The sequence below is a fragment of the Ostrea edulis genome, chromosome 3, assembly GCF_947568905.1.
Source record: "Ostrea edulis chromosome 3, xbOstEdul1.1, whole genome shotgun sequence".
In the NCBI taxonomy this organism is placed as follows: domain Eukaryota; kingdom Metazoa; phylum Mollusca; class Bivalvia; order Ostreida; family Ostreidae; genus Ostrea; species Ostrea edulis.
In genome coordinates this window covers 82,447,538-82,460,363 of record NC_079166.1, presented here as the reverse complement: position 1 = coordinate 82,460,363, position 12,826 = coordinate 82,447,538, and the positions used below count along the sequence as shown (strand labels likewise).

Sequence of the window (12,826 nt, the reverse complement as noted above, 5' to 3'; positions counted from 1 at the left end):
ACTTACGTGGATGAATTGATACGAGATGACGTCACCGTAGGTATAAACATTCCTTGCGATTAACTTCTTTTTATTACAGCCCATAGGGCAAGTGAGAGCAAAAAAAATTGGCAGGTCAAATAAATTTTACTACCATAAATGCTAGCTGTACAATAAATAATTCAAAATTTCAATTTTCTACATTTTAATTGAATATTACAGTTCAGACTTAGTAACCGCGTTCATTCATATTTTGACGACTTTGGTTAACTCTAAAATAAATTTTTAAATAAAATCTTAAATATAGTTTTGTACCATATTCCGTTAATATATTGATGACTCAAATTTCCCCTGTGCAAGTCTATGGGGGGGAGGAGGGGGGGGGGGGATTCGAGTCATAAAATTATAAGATCATTGCTGACTCATATCACTAAGAATAACTTAAATTTCAGCATAAAACATTAATGCAGATTATTCTGATCTACAGAGCAAACGTTTAACCCATTGTAAATTATACTTTCTGCAACAAAGTCGTCATCTGCATATCTGTGAAGTCGGACTGAAGACTAGTGTTTCTGGCGTACGACGCTGCGTGGAACTTGAAACGATCGTTATCGCTGTTACATTTGATGACAATGAACCACTTGCTTTTTTAAAGCTTCATTTTTCGGGAAGCCTATGCCCGCCCCCTGTTTGCACAACAAAAACCTTATACTCTCTCATAAATCTTATGTACACCGGAAGTCAACAAGGACGTAGACGAGTCTTGCACCACCTATGTTTGAAATAGGGGAAATAACTGACAAATATTGGCAATTGAACATTTTTAACTTCTTTTTGATAACTGTCATTCCAATTCTTTTCAAATCTGGTATGAAACATATTTGGAACAAGCAAAACATAAATTGTAAATTTCAGGACTCCTGCACCCCTGGGGTCTGATTTGGGTGGGGTAAAAACTGCCCAAAATTTACAAATTTTCAAAAATCTTCTTCTCTAGAACTACACACGTGTAAGAAAAACTAAATGCATACTGTGATGTAGGGTGGGAAGGCCTCTACCAAAATTGTAAATTTCATGATCCCCGGGGTAGGGGTTCTGACCCCATGCAGGGCAGGGCCAAACTTGTTATATAGTGTTTATGTGTAAAACACTTGAAATATGATCTTCTTTAGTGCTATTTATACTAAATTGAAACTAAATGGATAGAGCAGGTAGTCTTTTACTAAAATTGTAAATTTAATGATCCCCAGAGTAAGGGTTCTGACCCCAGGGTAGGGCCAAACTTAGTACATGTATATAGTATTTATGTGTAAGTTTGTTGATACTGTATAAAATCTAAATGCATATTTGCAGATGTTTTTAAAACAATATGTTAATACACTTATTATTTAAAGAAGCTAGCTTTCATCAGTGTATGCACTTTTGAGGGCAGTGAAGTTTTAAGAACACATCTTGTTTTATACTGTTGCTGAAAATTAGAATTAGCTTAGATATTCAGAACAGGAATTTTTTTTCTAGATTTCATAGCCCATGGAAGTATTGACACTTTTTCACTAGTATTCAGGAGACCAATAAGGCCTGGGCCTCTTGTTTTGATTAAATTTTATAAAACTTCATGCAGACTCCTGTGCAGCTTGTAACCATTTAACATTTGAATTTGTGGTACTTTTGCATTTTAAAGATAAGAATTATCACTTTTCACCTCCCTATAATTATTTTGTGTACAAGTTAAAATTGTTAAATTTTGGGGGAAATTGCAAAAATTATTAGTTTTACTGTACATGTTACTGTAATAATTTTACCAAGTACATGTTAAACTCTCAATTTAACAAACATTTTAGTTGTCCCATATAAGAAACTTAAATTGCATTAGTCATTTTGTAATTTTAATTAAATGATTGAATAAAAGTTCTTGGGATAAATATGAATGCACTTTATTTCTTTTTGTTGGGACATTCCCTTAGTCAGTCAATATGGTAACAAAACAAATGAAAATCTAATTTAATCCAATACTTTAATAAACATTGATTGGATTCTGGAATTATTTTACATTTATATATATATATATATACATATATGTATATATATATATATATATATATATATATATAAAGCACAGAAAATTTCACTTTATTTGGATACCCACTTCCGCCCCTACTCGGGGTTGAACTCACGATCTGCGAAACCAAATCTCCTAGCAGCATGTAACCAGCGCGCTAGACCGCTCGACCATCTAGGCAAGTCAAAAAACTTGCTTTCAATGATGATGGAATTCTCGCCACGCTGTCACACGCTACACGGTCATTGAGAATTTTACATTTAAGAGGATCATACATGATACACATTGCATTCGAAGTATTTTATATAAAATTTATATATATATATATATATATATATATATATATATATATATATATATATAGTCACAATATTTGATGTTATTATTGTTACTTAATTGTGACTTAAATTAGCTGCTTTGTAAATTTCAAGATCTATACAACTAGATTGTTTGTATAATTGCAGTGTAATATTTCAGGGTTAACTCAACATACCATAGTTTGCATGCATCATGAGATCTGATATGAGATGGAACATTCAAGCATAATTTTTCTGGTAAGAATAATCATGATTAATTTGTTTAAGAGAATTTGTCTTTCTGTCTGGTAAATAAATGTCAGTTTAATCAAAATTAGTTCCTTTGATCCACTCACCTATGATCGCTACACCTTAAATTGGAATCTAATTTTAATTAGATACTGTATTACTAATTTGAGGATCTATACATGCTTTTTAATGAATGAATATGAACCTGTTCTTGATCCTCACATTAAGCTGCAGCGGTTACCAAATGAATAATTTGTATATTCATTATATATTTATGTTAACTGCTAATCCTTGATCTATATTATGTAAATGCTCTCCTATTTTCATATAATTATGGTTTGTTAAACTAATTAGCCTATATAGATATGATGATCAATAAAGATACAGAAAAAAAAATTGTGGCAGAAGAGATCACAAGATTTAGCGAGAAGCACTAAAATTCTAGAGTGGCATGCAAAACGACATATACTCATAGCAAACAAGTATGCATGAATAAGTTTCCTTTTTTTAAAAAAGAAAAAAATGCTCCTTGATGTTTCTTTTGAAATATGTTGGAATATAAGGACTCTTAACATGATTCTACATTTTTTACATTAGCAGAATCCAGTAACAGTGAAATGTATGAGAGATTCATCTTCATTCTCCTCATTCAGGCAGAGTTGACCGTTAAGGTATGTTTGTGTTTTAATAAATGTTGTTTACAAGTATAGTGTACGTATGTCACTCGATATGCATTCACAACTATATAATATATATATATATATATATATATATATATACATGTATAATCAAATTTGCTCTCTCTCTCTCTTATATACATGATATATGTAAGACTCTAAAGTGCAATGGTCACGCCAAATGCGATGGTCTGCGCCAAAGTGCTATGGTTTGTTAACGTTACGGACACCAAAGTCCGATGGTGCGGGGTTCAGTAACGTTTGTGACATACGTCATTGCAGTCTATGCGAAATTTTTTTGGACCACACAGGACATTCGGTCCTGTGTAATCAATGAACACACAGGACCGAACCAAATTTTGTCAGTCCGAAAAACCTAATGTAAAAAAATGAAAATGCCATGGTCGGCCATTTTTCCAAATCGTACGTATTAAATCTTCTCGCAGGCCATTAAAAAAATCGACACATAGTCCATATTCTTCTCTTGAGTAGGCCTAACATCTTTTCTTTTACAGGGGATCACTCCCGCATAATACTTTAGATAGTCCATGCGGTTTTAATCACATTTATTTACTTATTTGGATTTGTGCGATGTTTTTTACTTATAACAAACATTTAAATGACTCAGCGTCAAAATAGTAAAGTTCAAAACCGGACACTGAGACATCGGACATTCCGGTCTGGTGTAAAGAATGACGCATCGGACCTGAGACACTGCACATCGGTCAGGTCTGACGGTCCGATGTCTTTCGCATAGACTGTCATTGTGATGTCATCCTAAACGTCTTTCAGAATGAAAAGAGACCATTGTACTTAGGCATGACCATCACACTTTGTAGTCCCATCGCACTTTGGAGTCCTAAATATATATTTTTAAAAATTATTATCGAATGAGTTGTGTGTTTTCTATTCCCTCGCCAAGGCTCAGGGATAGAAAACGCACAATTCATGGATAATAATCATTTCCAACCACAAACCTTTGGAGAATCATTGGTTGTGTTTATTTTTGATAATAATAAAAAACAAAACTCAAACGAATGCATTAAATTTTGTTTGTAATTCTTGTGTGGAAATTCCCGTTTTATAAATAGCACTAAAATTAGAACAGGGAAGACGCATTCCAGAGAAAAGTAGTCTGGCATACTTAGTGCAGATGAACGTCAAACAAATTTTTTTTTTATTAAGAAATCAAATAAATTTTTCATCCAATCAGCATCATTGTTAAGTCATCACTTTAAACGTTATTAAATGATTTGCATTTCAAAATATTTTCTTTTATTTACCTTAACCCGAAAATATGTTTGTTACATTGTGCCACTAGAAATAGTTCATTGGTAAACATAAATAAAAATAAATATTGACTGTCACAACATTAAATTCATGAAATATAATTCTGAAATGAAAAACAGAATGCATTTAACGAAGACATATTTTACATTGAAATTGTGTGATTATTCATGAAAATTGTAAGTTATCCGAATCTGTCATAAACAACGAGTGATCCACTTTAGCTCACCTGAGCCGAAGGCTCAAGTGAGCTTTTCTGATCAAAATTTGTCCTTTGTCGGTCGACGTTTCAGACGGCGTAAACTTTTCACATTTTTACCTTCTCCAGAACCACTGGGCCAATTTCAACCAAACTTAGCACAAAGCATCCTTGGGTAAAGGGGATACAGGTTTGCTCAAATGAATGGCCATGCCCCTTTCAAAGGGGAGAAAATCACAAAAATGCAAATATAGGGTGGGTACGTCATTTAAAAATCTTCTCAAGAACCACTGCATGTGTCAGAAAAACTGAAATTTACTTGAAAGCTTTCTGACAAAGTGGGGATTCATGTCTATAAAGATCATGATCCAAGTGAGTATGTTGGGGACACAATAGGGGATCAAAGTTTTACATGCAAATATTTAAAGAAAATCTTTAAAAATCTTCTTTGTAAGAACCAAAGGTCCAAAAGAGTGGAGATTAACCTGAAAGCTTCCTGATATAAAGTAGATTCAAATTTGCTCAGATCATGTCCCCCAGAGGTAGGGTGGGACCACAATAGGGGATCAAAGATTTACATGCTGATATATAGGAAAATCTTCTCCAGAACCACTGGACCAATTTCAATCAAACTTAAAATATATTGTCCTTAGGTGAAGGGTATTTAAGTTTCTTGAAGTGAAGGGCCATGCCTCCCTCACAGGGCTTGAAACTAACTTTTTATGTCACCAGTCCAGCCGGTATAATTTACATTGAATATACGGTATAATTTCAACCAGTTCGCAGAAAAATTTAATAGTCCAACAGAGTTTTCCAGAAATAATTAAACATATTTCATTAATGTTATTAAAATAAAAAATGAAATTTAACTCAATATGCCTCAGACAACATTGTAACACTTATATGTGGGATTTATATTTACGAATCAGATTCGTCTGATATCTACAGATCGAAGCATAACTAATGTGTGTATAAAATTTCATAAGTATATTTTCCAAAATGATGCTTTTGAAAATTAACCAGTCCCATCGGACTGACTAAAACAAACGTCAGTCAGTCCACCAGACAAATCTTCTAAAGACCCATTGGGCCAGAAGAGCTGACATTTACATGAAAACTTCATGACAAAGTGGAGATTCAAGTTTGTAAAAATCATGACCCCTGGGGTTAGGAAGGGGCCTTGATAGGGGATCAAAGTATTACATGCTCACGGCGGGTGTGACCGGTCGACAGGGGGTGCTTACTCCTCCTAGGCACCTGATCCCACCTCTGGTGTGTCCATGGGTCTGTGTTTGCCCAGCTATCTATTTTGTATTGCTTATGGGATTTATGAGATCAAAATTGGTACCATATAAGTTTTACATTAATCACTGTTTGTTCATTATCTTCACCTTTCATGTTAATGTATAGGAAACCAAACTTGGCACAAAGCATCCTTAGATGAAATTTGTTAATATGAATTAAAGGCTATATATATATCTCTACAACATGTACAAGGGCATATGATAATTGATGAATTTGTAATCAAGTTTAATAATTAAGTTTGATAATTAATGAATTTTAACAACCTTTGAAAACCTTTTTCTGAACCAAGCTGCTTGTATAATGATAGTTTTGCTCAAGCTTGTTACTTGCTAGGAACTGCTGCTCTGATGAGTGATGTGACCCATGGACCTCTTGTTTAAGCATGTCTTGAATAGATGGTACCTATTTTGTGTAACCAGCTCCTCTCACACCACTAAGTTGACGTTGCCCAAACTTTGAACAGTTGTTATGGATACATGGTGTGCATGTGTCTTTTCGAAAGTGATCAGATATTTTTCGAAAAATTTACATGTATGATTTTTAAACTTTGTCATTTTTAGCTTACCCGAGCTGAATTCGAAGGCTCAAGTGAGCTTTTCTAATCAAAACGTTTCCGTTGTTTGTCGATGGTGTCTTTGCATGTCGTAAACTTTTCAAATTTTCATCTTCTTCAGAACCATTGGTCGAATTTCAATTAAACTTGGTACACATCATCCATGGGTGATGGGGATTCAAGTTTGTTCAAATGAATGATAATCAAGAAAATTCAAAAATATGGTGGGGTCATTTAAAAAGCTTCTCAAGAACCACTGGGCCAGAAAATTTATAATTTACATGACAGCTTCCTGACATAGTGCAAATTCAAGATTGTTCAAATCATGACCCCCGGGAGTAGGGTGGGGCCACAATAGGGGATCAAAGTTTTACATGCAGATATATAGGGAAATTGTTTTAATCTTTAAAAATGTTCTTCTCAGAAACCACTGGGACAGAAAAGTTCAAACTGATATGAACACTTCCTGACATAGTACAGATTGAAGTTTGTTCAAATCATGGTCCCCGGGTGTAGGGTGGGTCCACAATAATAGCAATGTTCGAAATTGGTCTAGACCATATGTCTAAATGCCAAAACAAGACGATTGACATAGATATGCCAAAACAAGATGACATAGACATCCTCAAATTAGCATAGACCACAACATTGAATAAAAACAACAAAAATTTAAAACATTTATTAGCCGAGTTGCAACGAAGTTGAACTCTGCTATTGGTTTGGTGATGCGGCCGGGTGGGTGGGCGGTTGGGCGTCAACAATTGGTTTCCGGATAATAACTTGACAAGTTTACTATCTAATCAAATGAAACTTTGATATTGTTGGGTACCAGGTAAGGAAGACCCCTATTAATTTTGGAGAAAAATGGTCAAAGTTCAAGGTCACAGTGACCGAAAATAGAATGAAAATTTCAGAAAAATTTGGTTTCCGGATGATAACTCAGAAAGTTTAAATCCGAATCAAATGATACTTTGATATATTGTTGGGTACCAGGTAAGGAAGACCCCTAATGATTTAGGAGAAAAATGGTCAAAGGTCAAGGTCACAGTGACCGAATATAGAATGAAAATTTCAGAAATATTTGGTTTCCGGATGATAACTCTGAAAGTTTAAATCCAAATCAAATGATACTTAAAGATATTGTTATGTACCAGGTGAGGAAGACCTCTATTGATTTTTGAGAAAATAGGTCAAAGGTCAAGGTCACAGTGACCAAAAATAGATTTAAAATTCCAAAAAAGTTTGGTTTCAGGAGGATAACTCAAATTTTTTTAATTTGGATCAAATGAAACTTGGATATATTGTTGGATACCAGCACAGCAAGGCCCCTATTGATTTTGGAGAAAAAACGTCAAAGGTCAATGTCACAGTGACTGAAAATAGATTGAAAACTTATTGAAGTGTTTTTGAAATGCACATGATTCATACAAATCTAATAGTCAGCTACGATTGCAATTTTTATTTTATTTTTTCATTTCAGTGTAAACAGTTCGTCAGTAATTTTGTAGTTCATGATTGTTTGCAAAACACACTAGTATCACTAGACCTAGACTGTCCACATGACTGGTGTACTGTATGTATGTGCATTCTTGACAAACAGGACGAGAAATGCGAGTCTCAATCAGTCTAGTGATCGAATCAATCTATTGGTGTATACATATAATAATAACTATCAAATAAATGCATTCATTCATCATTATCATACCTTTGTACATACATAAAAGTGCTTTGATTTATTTCGATCTCTCAAAAGATCCTCGTTAAGTTGGTAGGTAGGCCTGCCACAAAGTTTAATCCACCGCTTGCATTTCTCAAGATTTGTCGCCGGTTTGGGAAACGATGTGAATTTAACCCCCCCCCCTCCCTCTAGCCTCTCAGGATACCTGTCGTCGGTGTTACACGTCCTCCAACTGCATCTCTTCACCATTTTTGTCTTCGTTCACTGGATTTGCTAATAGATCTATCTTGTTCGTTCTGCGATTGTTTGTCGGATCATATGGCAGAGCACGAATATACTGTGACGCGCTAAATAAATGCAATTATTTTATTGGTTGAAAATTTACTTTGACAGCCCACGATACGTTAATTGGTTTTCGTCCGTTGTCCGTTAACAAATGAACATTTTTAACTTCTTAATACTACCAGTCCAATTCTTTTCAAATTTGGTATGAAGTATCATGTGGACAAGGGGGACATAAATTGTAAATTTCAGGACACCAGCACCCCTGGGGCCCTAGGGGCGGGGCAAAAACTGCCCAATATTGACCAATTTTCAAAATTCATCTTCTCAAGAACCACACACATACAAGAAAAACTAAATGCATAGTGATGTAGAGCAGGAAGGCCTCTACCAAAATTGTAAATTGTAAACATTAGAAACGGGGCCAAACTTGTTATATAGTGTTTTTGTGTAAAACACTTAAATAAGATCTTCTTTAGTGCTATTCATACTCAATTGAAAGTAAATAGATATTTAGAAAGATTAGGTAGTACTTTACCAAAATTGTGAATTTGATGATCCCAGGGGTAGGGGTTTTGGTATCAGGGTGGGGCCAAAATGGTCAGTTATTAAATGTGTGAACAACAGACACTTTTAACTTCTTCTTGATAACTATCATTCCAATTCTTTTCAAATTTGGTATGAAACACATTTGGAACAAAGGGAACATGAATTGTAAATTTCAGGATTCCTGCACCCATTAGGCCTTAGGGGCCGGGCAAAAACTGCCCAAAATTGACCAATTTTCAAAAATCTTCTCAAAACCACACATATGTAAGAAAAACTAAATGCATAATGATGTAGAGCAGGAAGGCCTCTACCAAAATTGTAAATTTCATGATCCCTGGGGTTCTGACCCCAGGAGGGGGGGGGGGGGGGGGGGTAAACTTGTTATATAGTATTTATGTGTAAATTACACTTAAATAACATTTTCTTTAGTGCTTTTGATACTAAATTGAAACTAAATGTATAGAGCAGGTAGTCTTTTACCAAGATTGTAAATTTGATTTTCCCGAGAGTAAGGTTTTAACCCCAGGGTGGGGCCAAACTTAGTATATAGTATTTATGTGTAAGTTTGCTGATACTGTATAAAATCTAAATGCATACTTAGGAATAGCAGAAAAGGATGTACAAAAATTGGTGAATTTCACAACCCAGGGTTATAACTTTAGGATGAGTCCAAATTAGTCATATATTTTGATGTTTTAATGTTAATACACTTATTATTTAAAGCCTTTCATCAGTGTAATACTATGCACTTTTGAGGGCAGTGAAGTTTTAAGAACACACCTTGTTTTATACTGTTGCTGAACATTAGAATTAATTTAGCTTAGATATTCAGAACAGGAATTTTTTTTCTAGATTTCATAGCCCATGGAAGTATTGATACTTTTTCACTAGTATTCAGGTGACCGATAAGGCCTGTGGGCCTCTTGTTATAACTGCGACAGTAACTCAGAAATTGTGTAAATCATTTCATTGACTGAATTTTTGCATTAGAAATGAAGAGTTATATACATACAAATTAATGCTGGCTTTTCCCCAATTCCAGACTTAATGAATTTAACTAATCGTGAATCATATTTTTACTATGACTCTGAAATTTAGTGAAAATTTGAATCGCGTAAATTTATTATTATACTAGCTGTTTTAGCTACTGATTCGTGGAAAAAACATGACGCGGAAAAACTGATTCTACGTATATATATATAATCAATCTGTCTGTCTGTATTCCAACCATTTATCCATTCATTTGATGGAACACATGATATTGTGTGTATTAGCATTTTGTATTCTAACTTGGAACATATATGTGCATGTAGTTTAATATATTATCTTATGTACTTTATTTTTAGAATGGCATTCATGGTGATGGGTTTTGTGCAATATCCTTACAAAGTATGGAATATGTTGGCTCCTGCCCTTCCAATAAATTAGAAATGGAAGAGTCTTCAAAAATAAAAAACTGTTCTCAGTACATTCACGAAGATGCAAAGAGAAATTGTAGTGACTATATGAAAATTAAATATCATTGTGTGATAAACGAAGACGGAAATCGAACGATTGAGGTGTGTGCACCAGAGAGGGTAATAAATGGTAAGTTGACAAGAAAATGAAAAGAGGGTAATAAATGGTAAGTTGACAAGAAAATGAAATAACAAGATAACAGCTACATGTAGCAGAACCATGATTTAAGTCATAATATGCTTAGCATAATTGTTCAATTCAGGAGTCCTTGTGTTTGTGTGGGGCTATATATAGCCGCTAAAAGTTAAATATGTTTGAAAATTCAAGAAATTAATTTGGACAAATTCTTTAAAAAGTAGCAGAGTTACACTAAATCATATCAAATCCTAAGTTGTGTGGATCCAAGTTTGTTTTTCTTTCAAATTATTATAACCCTACATGGTGTAAGGGTGCATGGATGAAATTTTACATAATGCATGTGTATACAGGAAAGAAAATCTTATAAAAAGTCTTGTTCTTCAAAACAGCAAGGTCATATTAGTCATATTGGTATTGAGGTTCTGATTCTCCTTAATTTAGTGTCAGTTCAATATTGATCAGTCATGACCCTTTAGGGCCACAATACAGGGTCAAAATTTTTCATGGGAATGAAGATTAAATCACGAAAGCTGAATAACATCAGGGGCCAATATGACTCAGTGAATCTTTTTCGCTGTCCCTGAAAGTTTGTTATAACCGTGTTTTATCGTAATTATAATAATGTACATTCATTTGCCAATGGCACTAATTGATTTTGATCAGGCTTGAATGTTCATTTGTGTATCAGAATCAATATCAATACCATCTTACAGTGTATATTATTTTGTAGGATTTTGTGCTGAATTTAATAAAGAAGGTGGAAGAGTTATAGGTAACCACTATTTAGAATGCACAGGATATAGCTCACCTTGTCCATATTCTTACAAATCATCGAAAACCTATTTATGTAAGTATATTTCTACATCTTTTTTATTTTTAATACGTGTGCTTTTGATGCATGCACTGATATGTAAATTTTCGTAAACATACATGTAGCAATCAATCATTTGATCCCCCTGTCTTGATTATATGCAATTCTGAATCTGTAATACCTTTCAGGAGATTTAAAGCTGACATGAATTAATAAATATTGTATAATTCTATATGTCCGCCATATTTCTTTGCTAATCCGCCATATTAGTTGGATATTCTATTGTTATATGTATCAAGGTTCGCATGGTATATAAGGGGACGAGTTTTGCTACGCTTCACTTCACATCAGTGTCTTCGATTTACCTGTGCGGGTAGCTTCGACAGGTAACACGTACATCTCCGATACTAATTTATAGGACATCAAGAAGAAATGAAATCACGTTTTGGAACACGACTCAGTGCTCAAAATTACAATAAAAATATCGTACAGTAGTAAATCATTATAAAAGCTTTGGATAAATAAATATAGAATGCCTTTTCTTTACGTGAATGTGCGTACATTTGCAGTAAATATGTCAAAACTATACAAAAAACGTGCAGAAATATTTCATCTATTATCTATTGATAAAATGGAATAAGCAAAGGGTATAAAATCTATACCATTCACACTTACTTCAAACAAAATGCAAATACATAATTGCTACTGTAGTTATAAACATGACATGGTCTTGTATGCTCGCCATGAAAAAGCATCGAATGCGGACGACTATTTACCTGGGTCTACTCGTAATATCTGTAAAGGACCGTAGATGTACGTGTACACTTGTCGAAAATACTCTAAGTAGTAGTAAAACTCCCTTTATTTGAATAATCCATGAAACAAAAACGATAAACTCCACTTGTATTCCAACAGTAAACAGGTTGGGAACACTTCCCCTATAGCGAGATATTCTCGCTAAAACGCATTATCCCTCTCTAGCGAGAGTAAATATATCCCGTACAACCGAGAAAAACACCCGTGGAATACATCTCTTCGTGTTTCACGTGAAAAGAAGAAAAAGTACTAAAATGTGTGATGCCTCTGCAAATATATTAATCAAAACAAAAACACTCGCGATGTGTATTGGATTCCAGACTGCTTCTCTCTTACGCAGCAACTTTGATATGAAATTTCTTGACTGTGTTGTCAATTTCATAGAAACAATTCACTTCATGTTGAGTGTGTGTCGCACTTATTCAGCGTTGCACGGGATTTGCCATTATTTTCAATAAAGACGCCAAAACACCTGTTTATGGTAGTG

General features: G+C 34.2%; 1 protein-coding gene across 7 annotated transcripts in view; it reads left to right on the top strand.

The window, feature by feature from the left end:
- Positions 1-12,826, top strand: part of LOC125674775 (uncharacterized) — a 47,089-nt gene that overhangs the window by 3,648 nt on the left and 30,615 nt on the right. For 6 of the 7 annotated variants that reach the window (XR_007370250.1, XM_048912055.2, XM_048912054.2 and 3 more), the window contains exons 2-5: positions 2,519-2,595; positions 3,184-3,257; positions 10,463-10,703; positions 11,443-11,559. Coding sequence is in view for 6 of the 7 variants with exons in the window: in XM_048912055.2 (XP_048768012.1) it covers positions 3,204-3,257; positions 10,463-10,703; positions 11,443-11,559 (412 nt within the window). In the remaining variant the exon portion in view is untranslated. The remainder of the gene's footprint in view (positions 1-2,518; positions 2,596-3,183; positions 3,258-10,462; positions 10,704-11,442; positions 11,560-12,826) is intronic. The other variant, XM_048912052.2, reaches the window with a different exon arrangement.